General features: G+C 41.9%; 1 protein-coding gene across 6 annotated transcripts in view; it reads right to left on the bottom strand.

The window, feature by feature from the left end:
- Window positions 1–24,911, bottom strand: part of rtkna (rhotekin a) — a 53,468-nt gene that overhangs the window by 19,297 nt on the left and 9,260 nt on the right. Inside the window, exon 1 of one of the 6 annotated variants that reach the window (XM_031848868.1) lies at window positions 16,794–19,603. The exons of 3 other annotated variants lie outside the window; for them this stretch is intronic. In XM_031848868.1, coding sequence (XP_031704728.1) covers window positions 16,794–16,889 — 96 coding nt within the window. In that variant the 5' untranslated portion in view covers window positions 16,890–19,603. Of the gene's footprint in view, window positions 1–4,852; window positions 13,481–16,793; window positions 19,604–24,911 lie in introns of those variants that run through there. 2 more of the 6 variants (XM_031848869.1, XM_031848870.1) reach the window with 2 other exon arrangements.

The following is a 24,911-nucleotide window of genomic DNA, read 5'->3' on the forward strand; positions in this document are numbered from 1 at the left end:
ACACACACACACACACACACACACACACACACACACACACACACACACACTAATGTAAAACCTCTACACACTTTTTTTTAAATTTACTCCACCACTTATCTACAGTATACTGCACAAACAGACACAAGTTCAACATATTTATTCAGCTACAACATAACACTGTTTGCCAGGACAGGCTCCAGGACAGTGGGAGGGGGGAGGGTCACAACAGCTTCAATCTGCTGACATGTAAATGCGCAGTAAGCAGGCCGACACGAATAGAGGGTCTCACATACACTAAATTTCAGAGTGAACCCCATTTATCTTTCCAGCTTCCGCCCGTGCTGTGAGGGCATTAGTACAAAGCATTACTCTATACAGGCTAAATAAACTGTCATACACCACACATTTAAGCCATTTACACAGCCAATATTGAAGCATGTTTTAATCAAGGTGAAATTGGATCAATAACAGCCTTTCATTAAACTTATTAGAAATTCATTTTAGCAGTCATGTCAAGTCTGGCAGCAATATCGATGGAAGTTCATCCATAAACCCAGCAGTGTGTAAAAACTGCAATGAAATGTCATTTTCTTTGTACGGTAGTTTATACCGAAATAAAAATAGTAGGGCAAAATAAGGAATATAAAGTTGTAAAAGTTGCTCAATACGAAATTTAGAGCATATCTATCGTCTCCGCACAGCTCTCAACATGGCAACGGCTGAGGCTCACAGCGATACATCTTTTCTCGCAGCTAACAAAAACAGTGCAAACAACGGCAGTGCTGACAGTGCTGTCAGAGCTAACAGTGTGCACCTATTGGGAAAACCAAAGGGTGGGCGATACAATTCTGCTACGATGCCTTCGGTCCGCAGGGCGTTTTTGGTGCAGAGCAGCTACCAAGAGCTAGCCAGTGGGGCACCCTCACATGCACTAAGAACAGCACGTCCGGCCCGGCTACGTCAACAAAGCACAGAGAAGTTCAGATATAAACAGAGAGAGAGAGAGTTGCTTGATGCTATCTTAATGCTCTGGATATTGTATAGAGAACCTTAACATAAAAACGTATGCTTGCAAAATATTGGCTATTGACCAAGTTGGTCTAATAATATCAGAACAGGCTTATGAGGGTAGCGTTTTTTCCAGAACAAATGCAGGATGGAGGTCTGACAGCCACTGAATGCTCAGTGTGGGGGTATTTGTGGAGGCTCTACTTCAGTCAGTCTACAGAAACATGGATACAAAAAAACAAGTAAATGTGTTTCATTGTAAACAGCAGACCATTCAATCAAGCATTGACTGTGCTCCGCACCCATTAACATCCTCTATCTGCAAAATCAAACCCAAACAATAAAGTATCACCTGAGCATGATGTGTGCACTGATTGAGTGTATGTGTGTGAGAAGGAATGCAAAGCCCTGTCTTTGATATTATTATTATCGATTATGTACGGCCATGCCAGCATTTCATCAAAGGGCCATGGGAGCAGGCTAGAGGGTTGCCTAGATGGATTATCCATTATGTCACATTTCCACAGATCTAGTAAGTGAGTGTTTGTCTGTGAACAAATTTTGAGGTTTTGCACATATCTCTCAACACAAGAGCAATTCCACTAAACAAACATGACCTAATCATGTATTGGCAGTGTGGATGCATTGTAAAATGAAGGGAAACTTTCACACACCCACACACAACAGGTAGCAGGTATTAAACAGCCTGTCAAACAGTGCAGTATAAATGACTGACAGCTCAGCATCTGCCTCCTCGGGTAGACATGACAGATAGACGTGGACTGGGTCCGATTGTAATCCGCTGCCAGCAGCTCTGCATTAGCTGCTTGTCTGATTATCTGTCTGTGGGACTGAGAGCTCTCCTTAATGACCATCAATCCGTTCACAATCTCCCTCTGCATCGTCAGGTCTTCACTTCGCTCTAATTGTCTGTCTGTCCGTTTATCTGCCTGTCCGTCACTTATTTCCCCACTGTATCAGCATTGTGAGGCCACACCATTAACCTGCTGCTGCATAAATGTACATGTGTCCTATATGTATGATGACACGGATACATCCTCCTGCATCAACCCTATCTGTCTTCCCTCCACACACTCTCCATTGATTTTCTTTCTGTTTTGAGGCATTCATGCCAGGACAAACCCATCGAGAACTCTGCCACTCTGCCTGCAATAACACTTGTGGCTAAAAGGAGAGAAAATAAAAATAAATTGGACAGAACTTTACCGAGAGAGCTCTGCCATGGCATGTCAGGCGGATTTTGAGCTGGCTTTGTATAGTGTTTACTTGAGTCATGAAGCTGGAAACTGAAAGCAGGAGAGGAGAACCAGAGCTGGCAAGAGACTATATGAAAAGTAAGAAACTCCTAGAGAGAGGAAGATTGTGTATGAAAAAGTGGGAGTTAAAAGATCTATAATTGGGTGGACGGCGAAGCAATATTGTGGCGGGGCAAGGTGTAAGTGGTTCATTTTTCACACTAGTCCAAAGACAACTGGCTCAAGGAGACACACACACAACATAGTCCAAGTCCAATTCACCCCCTCCTCCTCCACTGCTGCCGCTATTCCGTACAATACATAGGGCGGTCTTCCTCAGCCGCTCTCATTCCTCGCCGGAAAAAGCAGTGGACAATATCAGCAGAGAAAATAGAATGACCTCTACTGCAGACACACAGCAGCACAGAGCAGGGGCAGAAAGAGGCGGCAAGAGAAAACACACGTGACTGCAGAGGTGAGTGAAGGCTTGGGAGGAAAGAGGAGGGGAGACAGACACATACAAGCAGAGGAGACACTTGAGATACCTATCCAGATAGATAGGTGGAGAAAGGGGAGAGAGACAGAAAGCCGTGTGGACAGACAGAGACTTGACTGCGGAAAGCTTCTCTGCAGTAAGTGGTTATTGATTGTTAGACACGGGCCGAAGGATTCCACAGCGAGTGAACTGACACAGGACGCTGACTTTTCTCCCCCCTTCTATAATTGCAAAGGCAATGAAAAGCATGAGCAGAAAGGCACTGACGAAAAATAATAAATCGGTTTAACTGCAGCATGCGATGAATACAGCTAAAGTTGCAAAAAGAAGCATCAGAAAGACTGTATATTAAGGATGCCGTTTGTCACACTGAGGTTGAGCTCTGGCACATAAGTAACCTTTTCACTAATGATCAGAGATGGCTGTGGCTGTAACATAGGGATAACATGAACACACACACACACACCACACGCTTTGAGCTCTCTCTGCACCACACACACTGAGATACAGACACACACAGAAGGCTGCATTCCAGGAATGGAAAGATCACATCTGTCTGGCTCGTTCAATCTCTGACTGATGTTGATGCAGGTGACCTTTTAAATCAACATGACACTAAAATCTAAACTCTTGCTCTCTCTCTTTCTCTCTCTCTCACACATCAGGAAGCAGCCTGTCATTAAGTAAAATGAAGGCAATCAACAGACAGAGATGCAGCCAGTTGTTTGGATAATCTGTGCATGGATAGAGTTTCAGTGGTGATAGAAAAGTTGATTATAGGAAGTGGTCTGTGACAGTTTGGTTTCTTATACTAAGAAACCAAACTGACTGCCAGTCACACACTCAGGACATCTGGCCACTGCTCTTATAGGGGTTTAGCATGTTAGCCGTCTTTTCTCTTTAGCACTTTTCTGTGGTTCGGTGTATGTGTGTTTAACTGGAAAGCATGGCAAACTGCTTCTTAAAATAGCAATATGAATGCAAGATTGACATGCCACTGTTATGTGGACTGGCATTCTCTGAGCAAAACCGCTTAATGTGAAAACCATGGAATGATATTTTATTGCTGTGGGAAAAAAGAAAGAAAGAAATGAAAAGCATAATATTTTCACATGCAATGTTTTTTTTCTGCTCAAGCTATTTTTGTGCTGCCAATTCAAGGCGCTTAGGAAACATGTATTCACAAGAGAGGGGAAAGGGTGATGACTGGGAGATGCAAGTCATCATTGCTGAAACAGTCACATTGTTCCAACTCTGAGAGGCTGGGTGATACGGCACAGTGCAGTCGGAGAACATGAAATTGAGGGTTACTATCCCCTACTAAAGTAACCTCCAGCAACCCACAAGCACAGCATAGAGTGAGCCATAGAGAGTGAGTTGTTTAAGGTGACAAACAAAGGAACAAAATCAATAGCTGCTTTATTGAATTGGGTCATTATGGCCACAGCGAATGCAATTAATGCAACATACCTGTCCTCTGATGTAAAAAGGAACACCTATCATATACAATTGGCCCAATTTAGGATATATTGTAACCAGACTCCCTTAAAAATAATCATGATTATTAGCAGAAATCATTAACTTGATGAGAATGACATACAAAATTTCAAAGATCAAGTACCACTCTTCAGTTTGGCATACATGAACCAATTAAACAATTTAACTGGTTCATCTATTCCCTCAATCTCCCTTGTGATAACACATGGTGGGCAGTAAAAAGGCAGTGTGAACCATTTCTAAAAGATGAAATTTTATGAATAAAATCCTCTACTTAAATAAGCCCCGAGCCAAATTCATAAAACGACGTTATTGATTTTAAACAGGTCTTGATTACCAACCAGGAATGCAGATTTAGGAGATAAACAAGGTAACTTTAAAATGACGCGGTTTTCAATAGTGGCGTTGCGTTTCTCCTTACATGAGTAAACCGCATATTATCAGGGTAGACAACAATCAATAGTAGATCCAATGAGAGGTCTCCAAATCTCTTACGATCATTGAGCTTACGTGATCCGACGGTGACGAATTAACCCCAAGTGTGACGTGTTTTACACTACAGCTGTCATTTTTCCATTCCATCTAAGTCCTCTGAAAAAACAGCAAATCTTACCCTTTGATTCTTTGAGTTGTTCATCCTTTCAAAAGAGCAGCACTCCGCTTCCCAACTCTCAAAAACTAGCAGCACGGGCGCTTTACGCAACACCAAGGTCCGTTCAACGTCCCACACACCCTGTGAAATACCTCAACTCAGATTTTCCCAATGAGGCAGCTCCATTTAGAAGCTAAAGGAAATAATGACCGAAAATCCGAAAATAGCTGCCGTCTATTAGCCTCAGAAGTTGTTATGGATCCGCGCAGAAGACACAAACCTCACTCCTGGCAATTTGGGAACGATCGCGGTCATGCGTTTCAACCCCTCTCTGTGTTGTCTTCATCATCATCGTCATCATCATTGTAGTCGACGACGTCCTAGTAGCTCCAGAGCTCCAGTCCGGATTCACACACACACACACACACACACACACACACACACAACACCACCAGCACAAGGGAGGATAAAGACTGACCGGCTGATGGACCAACCGAGAGCCGTTTCTGAGGAGGCGGGTGTGTGCGCGCGTGTGTGTGTGTGTGTGTTCCTAATCTGTGTGTAGCTGCGCGCAAGCAGAGGAGAACGAACTGTCATTTACGGCAGTTGCTCTCAAAGCTGTGTCCAGGGACCTCCAGTGGTCCCCGAGCAGGATCCATGGGGTGTTGGCAGCTATTTTTTTAAGTGTCATCCACCAAACAGTAGCCTAAATGAGATTGTACTAAGGCTTCCTTCCTCGCGTCTATGAGCAGCTGAAGTTTATTAAAAAAAACATTATCTCATTTGTATTGAGGACAGTTTTTTTTCTATTAATTTATAATAATTGCTAATTAGATACACAAGACAGTCACAGCAAAACCTCTCCCTTGATGTCTGCCTTTGTTAGGTGATCCCATAGAAGAGATGCTGTGCATGTAGAGGACTATAAACGCTCTACTGAGTAATACATTTTAAATCCCGGATTGGCCCAGGGATAAGGTATGCAATCAGTAAAATATGGCCATCATCATTTTTTAATTCTTGGAATTAGACAGGGAATTAGCCAAAAGGCTAATGAAAAAAAAAAAATTACAATATCAAAACATCAGTGTGCTCAAACAATATTGGCCATCAGCCTACATTTGGTGCATTTATATGTAATTCCACTGACAGAACAAGTCATCATTCAGGTAAAAATAACAATCTCCACCCGTATTTCTCTGCTCTCTCTTTCTGTGCCTGCCTCTGCTTATTGCCTGGTCCCTGTGTGCGCACTGGGAAGTTGCTGTGCGGGAGAGTGCATCGGCTTGTCGACCGGTGATGTATGAGAGTGATTTGTGGGCAGGTGGAAACGGAAAACACAGAAGAGTCCAGCTAGAATAAGAGTTTGGCAAATAAACCTGCATGGCTCCAGGAAATCCACACTGGAAAACTAATAATTGGAGTTTTAGGGATATATTTTGCAAACAGAGAACGTTATGAAAATATACCTCTGCAGGAATTAACCAAAAAGCATCAAACGTCTTTATTGTTTTAATATTTTCCTGAATATCAGCAGAGCAAAATGGCTACAACCTCATTAAAAGAAGACAAAAACCACAACACTTGTTTTGTTGCGTGTTGTTTGTGGGTTGAGAAGTGGAATGAGATACAGTACACAGTCCTGAGATGCAACAGATGACATGTAGGAGGATCAGGATGGAGGAGGAGAGAGTCAGTCTGTGGGCAGCCTTGGCTAATGGCAACAGAGCAACAAAGTCCACCTCAATGGTACAATAATACATCTGTGCATTTGGCTGGGTGAAAGCAGCTCTTAACCTCAAGCCAAGGACAACAGAGGAGGACAGGGGTGCTTTGTCCTGGCATTCACTTCATCAACATCAACAAAAACGTTACAGTAAAATTTGCCTTTAACCCTCTAATCCATCGCGCTCTCTCTCTGCTCATCTCTCCGTGTGAGTAGACGTGGTAACAAAAACAAGATGCGCCTTGATAACTCAGGACTTAGAGCTGTAAATATCCTACAGTTAATCAGATTAAGGTTTCATCAGCAAGAAGCTGTGCCAGAGAGCCAGCCAGAGAAGTGCTGTTGGAGACAAATTTACACTCACAGTTCACTGGAGAGTTCAGGGAACAACACGAGTGATTGACAATACCGATACCGGCATGTACACCATACACTGACAAAACAGTGGTGGCTTTAACTATGGTGTCACCTGTTGAATTGGAATGTGGCACACATTACATATTCACGGAATCTGGACATAAGATAAGGAACATACTTGGACAGTGAGTTTCAGTTCTCCCATGCTGAATGACTCAGTGGGACCATTGAATGAATGATTACCATCATTCACAGTGTCACTACACCGCATTCGACAGAATGAGAGAACATTCCTCCAGCCAGGCTAACCGACTCAGCCCCCTCCCTCTGAGACTGGAGCACTTCCTATTGACTCACCGACATGAGTGTTTTTCTCAAACAAGTGTTTCCCCTTCTTCTCTGCTGCTACTGCACATCCTCAAGATCCCTTCCTCCCTCTGTAGACAAAGAGTCTGTTGTAGCCTTGTGTCTAATTATAGGACATCTTCCTAAACCATTTCTGTTTAATTTGTAATCTTTTCATAAGCGTAATAATAATGGAATCTTAATTCTTATCACAGCCTGAAGGAGCAACTTCGCAGAAAATAAGCTTTGCAAAATTCACACCTCGAGTTTGTGCAGATTTTAATCTGCTGCCTCTGATGACAGCGGTTGTTAAAGGACAGGCCCGTGTTTCTCTTTCAAATATTTTACCCACATTTTTCACATTCCTTTGTTTGAATAAAGGTCTCTGGGTAATTTCACATAAACTGACCCAAAGGAAGCACTGGAGCACACGGATAAGCTTCAATTGCTTTATTGCAAGGTGCCGGGAATACAAGTCAAAATACAGGAATTTGATTGCTTTCTCTTCCTTTCACCACCGATTTTTAGTCCGTTATTTCTTTTATGGTGGCTTTTATGGTGGGTAGCCTATCAGCCCCCTATTGGCCATAAAAGAGCATGGCAACATCTACAAACACAAACTGGATCATTCACTCCACTCTGCTGAACTGTGCCTCAAATCTGAGAAACTGTGACCATATTATTATGTGCCTGTCATGGTTTTATCTTATGCAAGGACCAAGAAACATGTAGTGACATGCTTTCATGCTAGTGTCAGGCTGCCCCGAGAAAAGGTCATGGGATGCTGGGAGTAGACTAGAGCCTGACACCAAACAGACTTGACATCAACATCACAGAGTGATTGATTCAAGCCTGTCATAACATGTAAGAGGCTATATTTATTCACATCTCATACTAATACACTGCAGAGTTTACCTGTAAATCTAAATGACAAAAACTGCATATCTCATTATTATCACTACAACAGTATCAACGTCTGCAACATGCGAAACCTAATAAACATCATGAGACATGTCATCATTGATACATAGCTATTGCAAACTATACCGTAGTATTTTGCAAGTTAAATAAACAGAGATCATATTCAAAGCTATATATATATACTGACCGTCAATCTTGGTGCATTTCAGTGACAGCTGCGGTTGCAGAGGACACAAGCTGTGTGTGTTTTTATGTAGGCACCAAAATACTCCCTCAATAAACTTACACATGAAGTTACATAACCACCAACAGCCAGTCTGTGTGTCGAGCCGCACGGATCAATGACAGTGTTTCAGATCGGCTCAGTGTAGCGGGGGTTAATAGGGGTCTCAGTCCGGTTAGCTGTTCGTCTCAACCAATCATAGTGAGCTATATGCCTCTCCCCAGAACCGACAGGGATCACTGTCCCTTTCCTGAGTATCCCAACAATAAGAAGGATTACTCTTTTCATCTCCGAATGACGATAAACATATACTGACATATGCACACTCTTTAACTCCGACTAGGCTCTGCAAGCTTTTAGTAGTTGAAGGTGAAGGAGGACACAGAAGGTAATAGAGTCAAGTGTGTGTGTGTGTGTGTGTGTGTTCTCATTTGTGTCTTTGTGAATGAGTAGTCACGGGGCGATATGAAAATGTCATGTCACGATTATGCTGGCCAGAATTATTGCAATTCACAATATTATCCTGGTAATCATTAAAATATGCTTAAAACTCTTAAAATGACACCAAAACATATTGGAATCACTTAACTTTACAAGTTGATAAAAAACAAATACTTTCTATTGAATCTTACTTTTTTTTTTTAGTGAGCATCATTTTTAGTGAAAAACAAACAATCTTAAATAAGGTAATTATAACTCATAAGGTCAAAAGGAAATAAAATATATAGCAACATTGTGTGAATCTGGTATTTTTTACATGATAATTACATGATAGTCTTTTTAAAAGCATATTTTTCACTTCTCTTCCATATTAGCAAGCTAGGCAGCTTCTTCAAGTCAATATTATCCCGATAATAGAAATTTGCCACGATCAACTTATTGTGAGTATTCTTTATTGTCCCATCCCTAGCAAGGAGACTGCAGGAAGTTGAAAAGACGATGGTATGAACACAACAGCCCATGTAAAATTCTCAAAGGGTATTATGCACACCCCTCCCACACAGACACACACACGCATCTTAGTGCGACCCTGAGATTTTGACCCCAAGTCCCAAACATGACATCATCCGGCTGGAGAGTTTGTTCCACTGATCTCATCGTGGTGAGGTACAGAGGTTGCTTTTTTGAGGACGGGGAGTTGTTTGGGGGTGGAACAGCTCAGCCATGCCTCTCAACACCTCGTACCTTGTCAGCAACCTTGGCCCTCAGATCTACCGCAGCCCTAAGCCCCAGCTCCTGCTGACCCGCCTCTAAACCCTAGAATTCCCCCGTGACAGTTTGCCTTTGGCATTTAGGTTTTCTTTAGCAGCACAACCATCAATCTGAAGGAGTCCAACCACAGAAGTCACATAAAACTCAAGCTCATCTTTTGTTCCTGTGATAATTAAGCCTTCCGCGAATGCTGCAAGGCCATCTGCTCAGCTTTCTCTGGTTGTTTTAATGTTTATTAATTTGACAAACAGCTATTTATGTTAAGTTAGTGGGCCTCTTACAGACGCTGTGAAAAAGAGATGGAGACTGAAACAATAACATCATTACATCCTAAATGCAAGAGAGAAGAGATCATGTCTTGTCCTTGATGAAAGCAGAATTGACTCTCAGATGGCAGCCCTCCAAATGCTGACAGAGATATTCCACCTGCCAACGCACCCACACCCACACACCCACCCACCCACACACACACCAACTCAGTGGCCAAGGATCCCGCAGTGTGCAGTGATTAAATTAGACACATTGGCTTGCTGCTCAAACACACATCACACACACGCTGCCCCAAAAGGTACAATCTGTAGAGTCACAAGGATGCTGGTGATGCCAAGGATGCTTTCAACTTCACTGGAGAATGGATTGTTTTAATGACGGTAATTGCTTGTTTAGAAAACCCTAGCTTCTCTTGTCCTCCGCCTCTTTGACTTCCACCTACTCTCTGTTCCAGGCAACTAACTTTGCCTGGTAACAGCGTTGGGAGGGATAGAGAGATTAGAAACACAAAAATAGACTGAATTTATTCATGCACACTTTAAAACTCCCCCACATACTGCACATAAACCTCATCAAAAGACACAAATCAATAAAGTCACTGCATGAACCGTAAACCTCCACACAATCCTGCACACTGTGCAGAGTTTATCTCACAAGCTGGAAAGCACACTTAAATAGAACACACAGATGCAAGCAGAAATTGCATCCATATGGACGAACACAAAAGCAACATCTACAGGCTCAATTAAACACATTACCAAATGCTCCCTTTAAACACAAAGAGAACCATCTGATTTAACAGCCTGTGCAACCAGCTGCATCACCAGAACATGTTCAGACGATCTTAATTACATGTTTTACAAAGGAATAGTGTTTTTTAATATCTCCACTTCAAAACAGTGACTTCTGAGCTGCTGACATGATAAGTCAAACATAGCTTTAAATCCAATCTGTGCTCATTTGAATAATGCCTGCAGTGTCAATTCAAACAGCTTAACTGACTTAAATTTTCTTTGCAGCTGCAAAAGAGTCCTTTGACTAAAAAGCCAAAGTGTCTTTGTGTGTGCCCAGGTGAAAGCCGAAAGAGTGGATGAGGAGGATTAAAGACAGTTTATGCTGAAGGGTGAGATAAAAGAGTGTCGAAATAAGGGCCGAAAGCTGAGATAGAGGCGGCAGCAGAGTGAAATGATCAAAGATCCAAGTGGAGATAGTGAGGAAAGGGAAGTCAATGGCAAAAAGAAACAGGCTGGAGCTGGGAGTCAGGTCGATGTTCCAATAACAGCATCTCTCGGTTTGGCTTTGTGTTTTCTCCTTCTCACTCTCCTAACTCATGCCTGCTGTTTTTCAAAGGAAGCTTGGCTCAGGCCGCGGCATCTAACTGGCTCCTGCTCACACAGTGTGCCCATTCAGACCTGTACTGCACCTCCTAACCGCTGCATGGGCGATGGCTGGGGTGAGGAGATACAGGGGGGATAAAGCACTGTGGTGAAGTCTAGGGGGACTGCAGAGGTGAGGTGGGGAGCCAGATGGTTTAAAGTCAGTAGACTTGAGGCTGGCAGGAGATAGAGGAAGACTTGGAGGAGATAGCTTAGAGTTAGGGGCTAGATGTGTGGTTCCAAGAGAGAGGAGGGCTTGGTAGGGAGCGATGGGTGTGTGTGATGGGATACAAAGCCCTCTTTCTCCACTACCTCACACACTCTGTGCCTGCATTTGGTTTACAGCACTGGAAGAACTGGAATCGACTGTAGCTATCCGTGAAATAGATGCCAAAGACACACTTAGAAATACACCACGCACACACACACACGGCAAACAGACTAAACCCCATGTGCAGAACACTTGCATGTGAATAAACCTGGCTATTTCCATCCATTTTGAGACTGTTGCAATACTGTAGGAATTTCTTACATCTAATTCAAAACAAATGCAAAAAGCCCATAAAAACAATCTCCAAGTAACAGTGAAATCCAGGGTGATAAACCTAATGTCCTTAATCAAAGCAAAGCACCCGGCTTGATTATATGGCTTACAGTATCGGCTTATTACTCTTTGCAAATATTTACTCACAGACTCTCAGAAGCACACAGGCGAGCTCAGCAGGTTAGCGGTGTGCGATGAAGTAGTCCGTTGTGGAGGAATGTGTTTGGCTCAGATGTAACTGTGTATCCTGTATCACAGGAGAGCGAGCGCTGTTAGCTTTAGCACACCTTCCACTGAAGCAAGCGGGCCTGGTGTAACTTAGGCTACCTAAACAACTTCACAGCTGAACCAACATACGCACACACACACTCACCTAGATGCACACGCACACAGGTTTCAACTGCTGACTGCGTCTTCATGGAAGGATATATTGATATTTACTTGAATGCTGAAGGGATGAATTCATCACAAGGACAGAAAGGGCAATAAAATAAAGATTGAATAATTGAATGACAACGATAAAAGAAGAATCTAACTGAGGATGACAAGAACAGAAAGAATAGGACCAGAACATTGCAAATATAAAGAAAATCGAGGCTAGGTCCACGTAATCCAGTGGATTGAAGCTAAATGTCACATGCACTGTTTAGCAGTCCCAGTATAAATAAGATTAACCTTTGCTCTTTCTACAAATTCATCATCCAGGTTGGGATTCATCAGTCTAGCCGGAGTGCACAAAAAGATGCTGGTTTACTCTCCCAGAGCAGGGAAGGATTAACTGCTGTCAATTTGGCCTTTAGCCTCCAGGACCTCCGACAATTAGAAAGCATGAAGTCAGGGTAGAAATCTCTGTTACAAGGACGGATACTTAGAAGGCTTTATATACAGTAGGGAAATGGCAGAATAGCCAAAGTGAATGTTTTCTGACACATGACGACAAAGGGAACAAACTGAATCACATAGAAAAGATATTTATGTGCAAGCACAGTTTCAAATAGAAACAGAGTCTGTATTGATCTGGGTGGACGGATCAACTTCTGATAAGTCCAACTCAATGAAACGGTCACGGCAGTGATCTGAGATCAGATGAAGAGAGGCTGCATGAACACCAGCCAATGGATATTCAACGCCTGCATGTGGTGTCTAGAATCCACAGAACTATCTGAGGCATGGCCACAGCTAAATTTAGGGTGTGGGAGCGTGTGAGAGGTCAAACATGAGTCCCGGGTGAGGCAGCAAGAAACTCCCACCTGAACCCCCACGAGAGCTCATCGTCAAAAAAGGGTCAGAGTTCCCTGGACTACAACATGTTAGGGTCAATCTGTCTATTTGCTTAAGGACATCTATAGAACTTGTGCATTATTGTTAAAATCATAGTTGCAGTATACTGGCCTGAGTATGAGTAGTGGTGCAACGAATCATTAAAAAAAAAAAAAAAAGGGGCGCAAATATAACTTTTAGAAATCCCTAATAAGGTTTTGCCGCCTATACTAACTGCTGATCCATATTGGCAGATACAGATCCCTTTGTTGTTTGATTACAGGAGCTGGTCTACAAGGCTCCAGACTTTTCACCACATCCAAACAATAATTTCAACTGCTCGGAGTAAAATATTTAATGTTATCCTTTTACTTTGTAAAAGTCATCTACAGTGTTTTTTTTTCTCCTTCATAAAAACACACAATTCAAATGATATGGAAATATTGCATTTTTATGGTTTAAAACAAATCTTGTCAGTAGTTTTAACGATGTTTTGCATCATAATGTAACCAAACGGAATCTACGTTCTTTAACCATTAGCGGTGCCGCCATGGTTAACTAGTTATTCTCCTGTCAATTTAAACAATGATTGGTTGTTTACAATGTAACATTGATATCGTCAACTAGAAATGTATAAACGCTGATGTCAGTAAGACATAATTTCACATTGTGATGGTTAACGTTAAACTGTGTAATTATTCCGCGGTTCACATGGTGCCGAACCGTGAGGGGGGATCCGTACAGATCACAGATCGACAACTGTCTGTTACACCACTAACTAGGAGCAGGATATCCTGTTTTACTATCGCTGAAGTGTTGAACATCAGCAGATAATTTGGGGATTTTCTAACCACAGTAGCTTTATAACATTTTTTTTTATTTATTTAGCTACACTTCCAAGTTGGTGTTTTTCACAGGTTCAACAAAGAGTGAAGGGTCAGTTGATTTAATACCTCAACTGTAGCAGAAACCCAAAAGGGGATCTCTTAAATCTTTCATCTGACAATATCATTGGTATGATCAGTAGCAGGCCAGAGCTGTAGCAGCTTGATGCCCCAGGCTGCACCCCTTCTGAGTTGAGCAGGGCCACTGTGGTCCAGTGAGGTCAACACACATTCACACTCACTCACTGAGAAAGTATTGTACTGTCAGAAACAATCCCTGACTTACAGAATGGACACAACACAAATCCTGCTTTTATAACTTTTCACAAATGTCCACATTTAACTCTGTTGAAGCCACGATCCGTGCATTCAAGGCCAGTCTGCAGGCTAAAATTAGACCAGGGGAAAAGTGTCCATCTACGGCCCTCGGGCAATACCCATGTGTAGAGGGCGACGGGACGGTGGGGACACAGCCTGAGAAGGTGAAGAGAGATGAGAAGCAGGATAGGCGAAAACAACAGGAAATTAAAAGCAAAGCAACAAAAAAAAAATCTTTGTATTTGCGTTTGTAGTGACAGGAAGTGGTGTGTATGCCTTTCTTAAAAGGCAGCAAGTTCAATGACATCATTTTGTTGCTCCCGTTGGGAAAAAGTAATTACACAAGACCATTTCCTGTTTCCTATCGACCACCTCTCCTCTGTATTCTATGGGCAAAATGCTTTTTACACTAAAGAAGAAGCGCTGCTGTGACTGTCTTATGGAGGAAAAGACAAAAGAAAACATTACATTGGAGCCAAGAATGCAGATATTCCTATTATAAACAGACTTGTTAAAACCTGAAGACCAGAAAAATGTCTTCCTACTGAGCTCGCAAATAACACAATGGCTGTTCTCTTTCCCCTCCTGACACAGCAATTATACAAGACTGAGGAATGCTGGAACCTCAGGACATGCGTGATCTTCTCACTTTTTAATTATTTTTAAATGACAAATATTCTTATCTTGTGAGATGACTAGTGCAAAAAAAAAACAGCAGCAAACAAGGTGTTTTTCTTTATAGTTTGTAAATGTATATATGTGTATGCATTGGGTGAGAGTGGCTTTATGTTGCCGCAGGGAAAAACAAAGAGGAGGAGAAAAGGGTTTACAGTGTAATAATTGCAAGTCGTGATGATCCAGCAGGACGTTTACGAAAGACCCTGGAGCAAAAAAACATCCATAGCTAGCTGAAATTACAGTTAAACTGTGGGCCGTGAAGCTCAGCTACATACAAAGAATCCCTGTCTCATAAACCCACCCAGGCAGAGGAGACATGGGGGGGGGGGGGGAAGAGCGAGCGACTGAGCAAACAAGTTAGTGTTTACCAGCAAAAAATACTTATATGAGTTGAAGGCGAGCACAACTTTCTGTCCAAAAATCTGAAATTCTCACTGGTTATTGCAGAGTAAAGCCTCTCTGCAGCCGACCCTGACCTCTGAACTCCCTGTGAAGAAGCGACAAGTTTTCCCACAGGGCTAAATACGGGCTCATCGTTTCGTTATTATACATTCCTACGCTTGCAATTGCATTTACAGAAATAAAACTGAAACAAAACAATGCCTGTTATCTACATTCCAACATAATGCCCCAGAATCAATTCAACCACTTTCAAATCTATGTCCGAGCTGTAAACAACTGTATCAAAAGGAGGCTCTGTGACAAGAACTAATAATCTGATTAGTTCCCGATCAATTTGTTGGTAAAAACACCTTGTGACAGCTGCTTTGTGACATTTTAGGCTACAAATGCTATACAAGCCTCGGGACAATCTAGCAGCACAAGTGTATCGAAAGTTTACAGAGTGTTTTTAAGACAGATTCAAGTATTTGGGAACCATAATGTCTCAAAAAGAGAACAGACTACAGGCTGCACACAAGCTGAAGCTGGCATTAAGTTGTATTGCTCTGTGGCGCTTGGCACAGGTGGATAAACAAATAAACACCTTGCACATGAAAACAATGCCAAACTGCTAGAAGGTACAACACACCATGAGTGATATCACCTCTCATACAGCCCTTGTGTCACACAGCTGAAGGCTTTTTGGACTAGATTTCAGTTGACATATAGTGGAAGAGAAACACTGCTTTTTTTAGCTGCAGCACAGACAGCCCTTATCTTTGCAGATTATGGGGCCAGAAAATCAAGTATAATAGAATTTCGCTTTGAACATCTTGTAATATTTCCAGTGGCCACGTGTCTCCTCCTTTCAACTCTGTTAAGAATGAAATGGAGACATTTGTTAGTTATTTCCACCGAAATAGTTAGTACATTGTTGATATAAGCAAAAAAAAAAAGATGGTTAGACATTAGTCATGTTGTATGGAATGACTCCTTTCTGTCTTTCTCAGAACACAATACTAGCGCGCGCGCACACACACACACACACACGAGGCCCATATGTGCAGCTGTGGACTGTGAGTGAACCCTAGTTGGAAGGGGAGACACGGAGAGGGAGAGATGGATGGCATGCGGTGTTGTTGTCTGTATACCGTCAGTGTAAGATTTGCCATCTGTAACGGGGAGACCACACCAGAGCCAGCTCGACTCGTTTGTCCCTTATAGAAAGATCCTTCACTACAACTCCTCTGTAAACGCTACAACAAACAGAAACACAGCTAACACAGTGATAAATAAGATCTGCTTGTTCTCAATCAAGACAAATTAAACAGTGCGAGACATGACCACACACCCCACAGCTAGACATTGTGTAAAATCTGGTGAAGACAGCGCAAATAACAACAAAAAAACGCGAGCAGAAGGTCAGAGACAAGTGATGGTCAACTAGAAATTGAAATAAACTTGTACCTGTAAACTGAGTGCAATCTGGCGGATGTACATCATATTGAGATCCTCCAATATCCACAGTTTTTCCTCCATGTTTGCGAATTTATCAACTGGCATCCTTTCGGCAGATATCCACACAATGACTTCGTCTCCTTGAAGGTATAATGATCCGGCTCAAACAGCTACGCCACAGGTACCGGGGAGAGAAAGTTCATTTTGACAGTGTCGCGTCCAATTAATGCGTAAAACAATGCGTAAAAAGTTCAGCTCCTCATGCAAAACAAGACTCCGGGAAAGCAAACATAGGTGGAGTGCATGACAGCATCAGCTGCACTGTAGTAACCCTGTCCATAAAAATTCCCCCAACCCGTATACGGCGCGTATTCTTCCTCTCTACTTTTCTCCGGGCAACAAAGATCCTCTCAAACACCCACAGTCAACACCCAGCGGTTGCTGGGAAAGAATGGAGCCTTTTAAAATGCAGTTCTTCTCTTTGTGTCCCTGCGTCGTGATTGTGAGTGCCGTCTGTCCTCTGTGTGGAAAGAGACCTCTCCACAAAAGGGCATCGCCTCTGCGTGAGTGATCGACACAACTAGACCACTGTGTGCGCCCTGACGCTCCCCAACTCGGCGCTAAATTAACCCCTACGACGCGCCTCTGGTGATGGTAATGAACTTTTAAAAAAAACAAGAAAGGGGGAGGAAAGAGGGAGAGATTACTGTAGCAGCCCCTACGCCCCTTTTAAACAAATAAATAGCAAATACCACACCACCACACAAGCGTAGCTGAGTGGGAAGCTTTGTTCTTTTTACTGGCTGATAATAAATGGTGAAATTATAACCGTGTCAGCTGGCACTTCATGAGGGAGTGAAAATGAACACCCAGAGATCTTATCTAGCAGTAACCTAAGAAAGTTTGATACATCAAAACAAGAGAGATTAGGGAAATTAAAATCTATCCATTTGTTTTACTTTGAAAAAAGAAGAGATTCGCTTTAAAAACAAAACGTGTGCTGCTGTTGAAAATGTATATACTGGAATAGCACTTACTTGAAGAATAAATGATATACCTTAGCAGGCCACAGGGTCACAAGCATTTGTCAAAGCCAAATGCATATTTCATAGAGCAGATCCCCAGTGTCACAGATCCTTTCAATCTTTTATCGTTTAACCTTTTAAATATTAATTTAAGTCTCTCCTGGCAATGCTTACCACACCCAACAAAAATATCGGCTCCTAGAAGACATTCAGTTGGATAGTTAGATGTCACAAAAATACGAGAAAGGTATTTTTAAAGTTAGAAATATTTCCCCAACTCTAAACAATCATTAAAAAGGTCCACGGGGACAGTCCTCTTCCCATCACAGCAGCTGCTTGGTGGCCAGCCTTTTCTGTTCTCAAAACAAGAAAATCCAAAAGTTTACTCCATGTGACTTTCAGCCATAACACGTACTAATGGTTCCGCTTCTGGTTTACGGCCAATCTGCCTTCGCTCTTCAGAACGTACACGGCAAGTAGGCCTACAGGAGCGCTGAGACCCAAACGGTTAGTCCACGCTGCGCAAACCAAGCCAACAACTCAACAGGAAACCGGCGTCACAATGCGCACTGCTGAGAGGCGCATTAATTAAAAGACATTCTTCTGATACACGCCAACACTAACGCAGGCGAGTGGACCAGGGGGTTTTCAGAGCATCACTGATTGATTTCAAGAGCTCACCACGAGGAAGAAGATCCCTCCTAATACTTCATTATTAAGAAGATTTTCTTGATACAAGTCACTTTGACGTGACCCTTCTCCACGCACATGCCCATATGGCACTCCATCACTGAAGCACGTCCTCCAAACTCTTTTACAAACAGTGAAAACAAAGGAGCTGTAAAAGCCCTTTCACCTCAGCGGAGGAGAGGGGGGCCAGTAGCAAGCGGGGTCATTTACCCAAGAAAAGCCTCCACCCTCAAGAGTCTAAATCACAAGGCTCATCTGTGGCTCCAACACACAGAGAAGAGATTTATTGCTCTTGAGGTGGAAAGAGAAATAGTGTAGGTGCGCACACAGAGGAAGGGGTTATAGGGCTTGCAAAGCATTCGGGGATTCGAGTGTGAGTGTGTGTGTGTGTGTGTGTGCGCGCATTTGATTCACAATTCACTGTGTGTATATTCATATGCAGTCAATCCCATCGGAAAGTCGGATCTGTCATGCTGCTACACTAGAAAAACATTCACTTAACAAGAACTCAGACGCCTTGAACACTATATTGAATTGTGGTAAAACAAGCCTTTAATGAAGTGATACAGTTTTTCTCACAGCTGTTCTCACTTTTTCGTTGAAACACATGGATGTGTTTTAAACAATTTACAAGCAATGGGACAACAATATATTATCCCAGTGTCACTTAATCCTTTTAGTCTTTCTTTAGTCTCTCCTTTACAGCAGCAGCCGGTCTTTGAAGCAGAACATGCTGCAGGTAAATCTCCCTACAGTAAAACACAAAGACTGACACCTTTTGACAAAAGCCTAGAGGCTGAACAAAAACATACAGAAAACAGCTATTATCTCAATGACAGGGCACGCTGGCAGGCAGGCAGGCGAGTAGCTCAAACATAGAGCATCGCTGCTTCTTGGCCAGGAGCCACCGAGGACGAGGCAGGCTCAGGTACAGTTGATCAGCGGTTAGTGCAGGCTGCTTTAGGTCTGATTGGGATTTCTGCTATGTTTAATGGTGATTACCTACTGATGGGATGGTGGATTAGTAGTTTGGTCTCACTGTAGCAGGGCCAGATGTGCTAATTGTCTATAAGGGAGAAGTGAAACCAATATATTACACAATCAGTTAATCCAACGCCAACTCCTAGGTTTGATCAAAGCGGGGGGGGGGATTGCTGTTAAGTGACATTAACAGCAATCACTTGTTCCATGAAAAGATTAGAACATTTGCATAAAATCCCTTCTCCCAAACACACACGCACAATATGTTTTGAGAGGGTTGGAGTGCTTTCAACACAATAGCCGGTGCGTTCCTTGTTTCTGAACGGATGTGTGGAGGAATACGGAAAACTTCCTGTCCGTACAATTTATCAGCTGGACGAAAACACGCTGGAGTCAGAGCTGAGAGTTACTCAGCAAGGGGTTTGCAATGGAGGAAAGAAAAGGTATTACTTTTAAGACATATTCATATTTTCATCTTTTAAAGCATCAGTCAATCAGGCTGACAGTGGTGATGTTTTAGGCAATGAAGTGAGCATGGAAGGAGAGGCTATAGAGACAAATGGACTCCACACAATTTGTGTATAAATGAAGATGAAAGTAAATTACACCTTTCTTATTGCAAATGTAAGAAATGTCCAATGATGATGATTTTTCACATATTTATAGTGTTGGTCATTATTTTCTATTGGCTTAATCACCAAAGTACTTGCCAAGATCAAGGAACGCAGTAGAGTAAATCTGATGGTGCAAGAAAAACAAGTTTAAAGACGATCAAACAGGTTGTAAACAGGCCAACGTTTCACCAGATTATCTAAACCAATTTATTTGGACTACAGCAAAGGCCAAAGTTGAACCCGGAAGTAGGTCTGTAAACTATGATTGATATTTAGATAACACAGTTTGGGTAATACTCTTACTGTTTGCCTTCAAGTAAGTTTTTCTAACCTGGATGCTTCCGGAACTCTGCAGTTAACTTTTTGATTATTGAATGTCATTGTTATTATAGGATTAAAGGCAAAATCTATTAAAAACTAGTTGTAATAAATCCTGATCAACTTTAACCTGTCATGAAATGATTTTGTAACTATGCACCATTTCCTCTAAAATCTCATCTGAAATTAGACAAATTGTCTCATGAATGAGATTTGAAGTTAGCTCATGAATGAGATTTTGAAGGGCTTTAATTTTGAAATGCTACATCAGAATGTCCTGGTTCTGTCTGAGTGACACCTTGAGGCGGTCTGCTATTAATATTACCAGACTCATATGCTTTATAATAGAGAGTATGCCCAGTGGTCAGACAGGCAGTCTACAAAAGACAAAAAAGAGCCCCGAGGAGATCCATCTGATACTCTGCAGAGTGTAAAGAAAACAAACACACTGATGATTATCACGCGAATGTCATTTTCATCTTCTAATCAGCACTCTTACAGCCTCAGATACCAACGCCATCTTTTATCTTCACAACTGTAGTGCATCTGCTGAAGGCTAAAAGCTGTCTTTAGTCTGTGGCAGCAGAACAGGGCAGGGAAACAGGAGAGGGCCCCGGGCCAGCAGGGCCCCAAACCACAACAAAGAGCCTTGACTGTCATCTAGACCCAATCAGAAAAGTGAACCCCACCCACACCACGACTCCCACTCCCCAACTGAGACATATCCACACAAACATACACTTACGTATACAAATACACACCCAGGCATAAACACACATAAACAAACACTCTGTGAGCCGTGTGAACATAGCGCACACACACAGACTTTCTGATTATGGCCTGCCAAGCAAACGTCCTCCCTGTTGTTTCACACAGAGGGCAAAGAATCTAAATAAGAATTATTACAGAACTTGTCTCTCAGGTGTTTGTACACGCTCATACAGTTGATTGCACAAGGACAGTGCGAGAATAAGAGGCACTTTTCAACTCATTTATAGTCGCACACTGAAAATGGGATCTTCCAAAGTGCTAGGTTACAAATCTGATCCTGTAAAATGTGCAAATGTGCATCACAACAGCCTCAACAGATTTGAATATCACAGGGCGTCAGTTACATGGCAGTGTTACGACAGGCACTGGGTCACATCTGTTTGACTTGATGACAGCAAGGTGTGACGAGCTGTGAGACCAGACGCATCATAGAGAAATCCCCCTGGAGGTCAGTCCTCAGTTATAGAGCATGGAAAACCTGTGCCGACAGCTACGCAGTCATAAGTCAGACACAGAGACAGAGTAATGACATTGTAAATCTCATCGACAGTCTTCCTTGTTATTAGATGCATCACTTTCAGTCTGTAATGTCTGCATGATCTAACTTCTTCTGGAAGATTACATACAGGGGATGTTATGACGATGTTATAAAGAACGTTTTGCTCTATATCCATCATCAAAATCTGAGTAATACTGCAAATGAAATGTCAGACATGGACCCACAAATCATGCAGATGGTTCTTCTACTGTAAATTCCATGGGGGGAGAAGCCTGCTACATCACACACACACACACACACACACACACACACACACACACACACACACACACAGCAATAACAGAACAGGGAGTCTTTTTAGCACCTGGTTTGCGGGGCCATCTTATTTCTTAACATAACTCCTAAAGGAAAAACAAGCTTGAGTACTCATACACATAGAGACACACACACAGAGACAGTTGTGCAGCATGTCAGGAGTAAGCAGAGCCCTCTGGCTGCTGCCCAGAATCCTTGCTGACTTTCAGGAACTCTACCTCAGCCTGTCACAGGAGACTGCAGCATCTCATCATTCTGAAGAACCGGGCCGCACAGTGAAAGAGAAACTCACTCGTAAGGCAATTTATCTCCATTGATTTCTACCCTCAGGGGTGCAGGCTGTGCAATATCAGAGACAGATATGAGTTGATTTAAGAGGATATGTACACTGAGCCAATTCATTTAGTATCTAATCATATGAATGCTTTTCTTAAACTACTATTAATGACTGTAAGGGGAATGTCAAATCTGTAGGAAGTTATTAAGAAGAGAGAAAAGTGCATCTTTGGCTCCTGGGCTGCTGCAGGATCTGAAATGGAGCAATGGCTCCCTCTGCAGAGCAGAAACAGCATCACAGCAAGATGTGCCACAGTGTGCAACACAAGTCAACAGTCCGGCAAGTTGCACAGTAAAAAAGTAATAATAATTATAGCCATTATTATTATTAAACATTAAGTTGAGAATGTGTGCCCACACAAATTTGTTAGTAATAATTGTTGAATGATAAGGATGTGCTCAACCAAAGACATTCTTAGAAGACCAATAGACAGATCAGTAAAAGTGAGTTTCTCCACAACAATCACACAAAATCACCACTTTGAACCTTATGTTCACCAGAGATGTGCTTATACGTTTCTTGGAAATAAGTCATTCAGCATGAAAAAAACGACTATAGAAATCTTAGTCTACTAAGACCAAAATAACCGATTGGTGCACCAAGAGGGTGCAGCCCTATGAATAATAGACTGAGAAAGAGGCGAACCAGACATTACATAAATGAGCTCTACAGACATGAGACTGATCAAATGAAGAGACGGAACAAAACTCATTGTTCCATATATAAATAGTCAATCCTAAAGAAACCCACAAAATGTAGCACTTCTATTTGCCGTGACGTCACTTTTGCCAGACCATAATAAATGTTTTAGAGGAGCTGCTGTTTGTAGTAAAAGTCTGTCTGGGTAAAGTTAAAAACAGGAGCCACGAATGTAAACATCTGCAGAAACAATATAAGAATGTAAACATCTGCAGAAACCATATACTGTAAGAATCTGCAGAGGAGACATTAGGGGGACCATATCTCAAACTATGACAAGCACAACATCTTTAAAGGTTACTGATTTCTGGTCAGCTAGGAGTGAGGCAGAAGAAAGTTTGATATGCGTGGGTCACTCTGGCTATTTCGTTTAAATTAATTGAGATATTTTACCTCCAATCATTTTTAATGAACCAAACAACATGTTTTGGAGTAATGTTTGTGTTCAGGTTGTAATTTTAACACTGAATTTAAATCTAATAAAAATGTTTATTGGTGGTATTTTAGTTGTCTTGCTTTCAAGAACACACGTTTGAGTTTTGTTGATTAACATGAAATACTGTATAAAAATGACATCACCCAAATAATCAGCTGCTAACATCCCTTAGTCAGCTGGTTTTCTCATCTGGCTGGCTAGTCACAGTTTTGGGGAATCCCCTGGCGAGAGCTGAATCCGGATTACATTTACACGTACAGTACACCCTTAATACATATTGAACTTGATAACGTGTTTATTATGTGCCCTACACACTGTATATTTACAGGGCTAGTTACGTGGACAATTAATCAAGAGATATATATATATATATATATATATATATATATATATATAGACAGAATATAGATTTTTTTATATGTCTATTTTATATGTCTATTTTTTAAATGGCCATAGATTTTTTAATCAATTGTTTTTCACTGCAGCAAACACCGCTTCACAGTCGAGTCAAATTCGATTTTCAACTGTGCATTTTTGACGGTTTCAAATTAAACACAAATATATTTTACAGCTTTTAAATGATGAACCTTATTTTGACACTTGTGATTCTTGTTATGCTACAATCGTATTTTAAAATGCTGACTGCCAGACCTCTTTTAGTGCTGACAAATGGCATTCAATATGATCCCCCTACGATCAGCGTTTTTGGTAATATAATTGTTACTTCAACATTTAAGTTCTTTTTCACAGAAGAGTATTTTGTCTACCCTTTATATTTCATGGTATGCTCGTAGTGGCATCACTCACACTGTCAGGATGGGCCATTAAGCATCCAAATCCACCCGAGTAAACATCTAGACAAGCAAATATCATTATTTTTCTTGAGGTAGGCAATAATAGAAAACTAGCAACAGGCACGATAAAAGTAATTGCTGAGACAGCAGGAACACCACAACGATACAACAAGATCTGACACCACACCGTCTGCCACTGGGCCCAGTAAACAAACACATTAAAACACAGGCATGCTGGCAGGGACTAGTACACTATGCAGCATACAGGGAAGGCAGACATGCATAATAGACCCATCTGCTCTCATAAAATCAAACACCTGGTCTGCATCATCAAAACAAAGAGCGACATCATTGGTGGTTGTGCCCCTTCGCCCTCTTTCCTCGAAGATACTGAATTTATTCTTTGCTAAATGATGTGGTACAGAGTCCTTTTTTAACAGTACGAAAGGACAGAACTGCAATAACATTCCCAAATACATCAACCAAACATGTACAGCCGGTATTACACACAGTTCAGAGAGTGTGTAGGTGACTCTGCTTGAACTCAGATTGCACAAAAGGAAAACATTAGTCCAAATCAGTGTAGGAGCAGGCATGCACAACACACACACACACACACACACACACACACACACACACACACACACA

The sequence above is a fragment of the Anarrhichthys ocellatus genome, unplaced genomic scaffold (assembly GCF_004355925.1).
Source record: "Anarrhichthys ocellatus isolate YVR2014 unplaced genomic scaffold, GSC_Weel_1.0 scaffold9, whole genome shotgun sequence".
In the NCBI taxonomy this organism is placed as follows: domain Eukaryota; kingdom Metazoa; phylum Chordata; class Actinopteri; order Perciformes; family Anarhichadidae; genus Anarrhichthys; species Anarrhichthys ocellatus.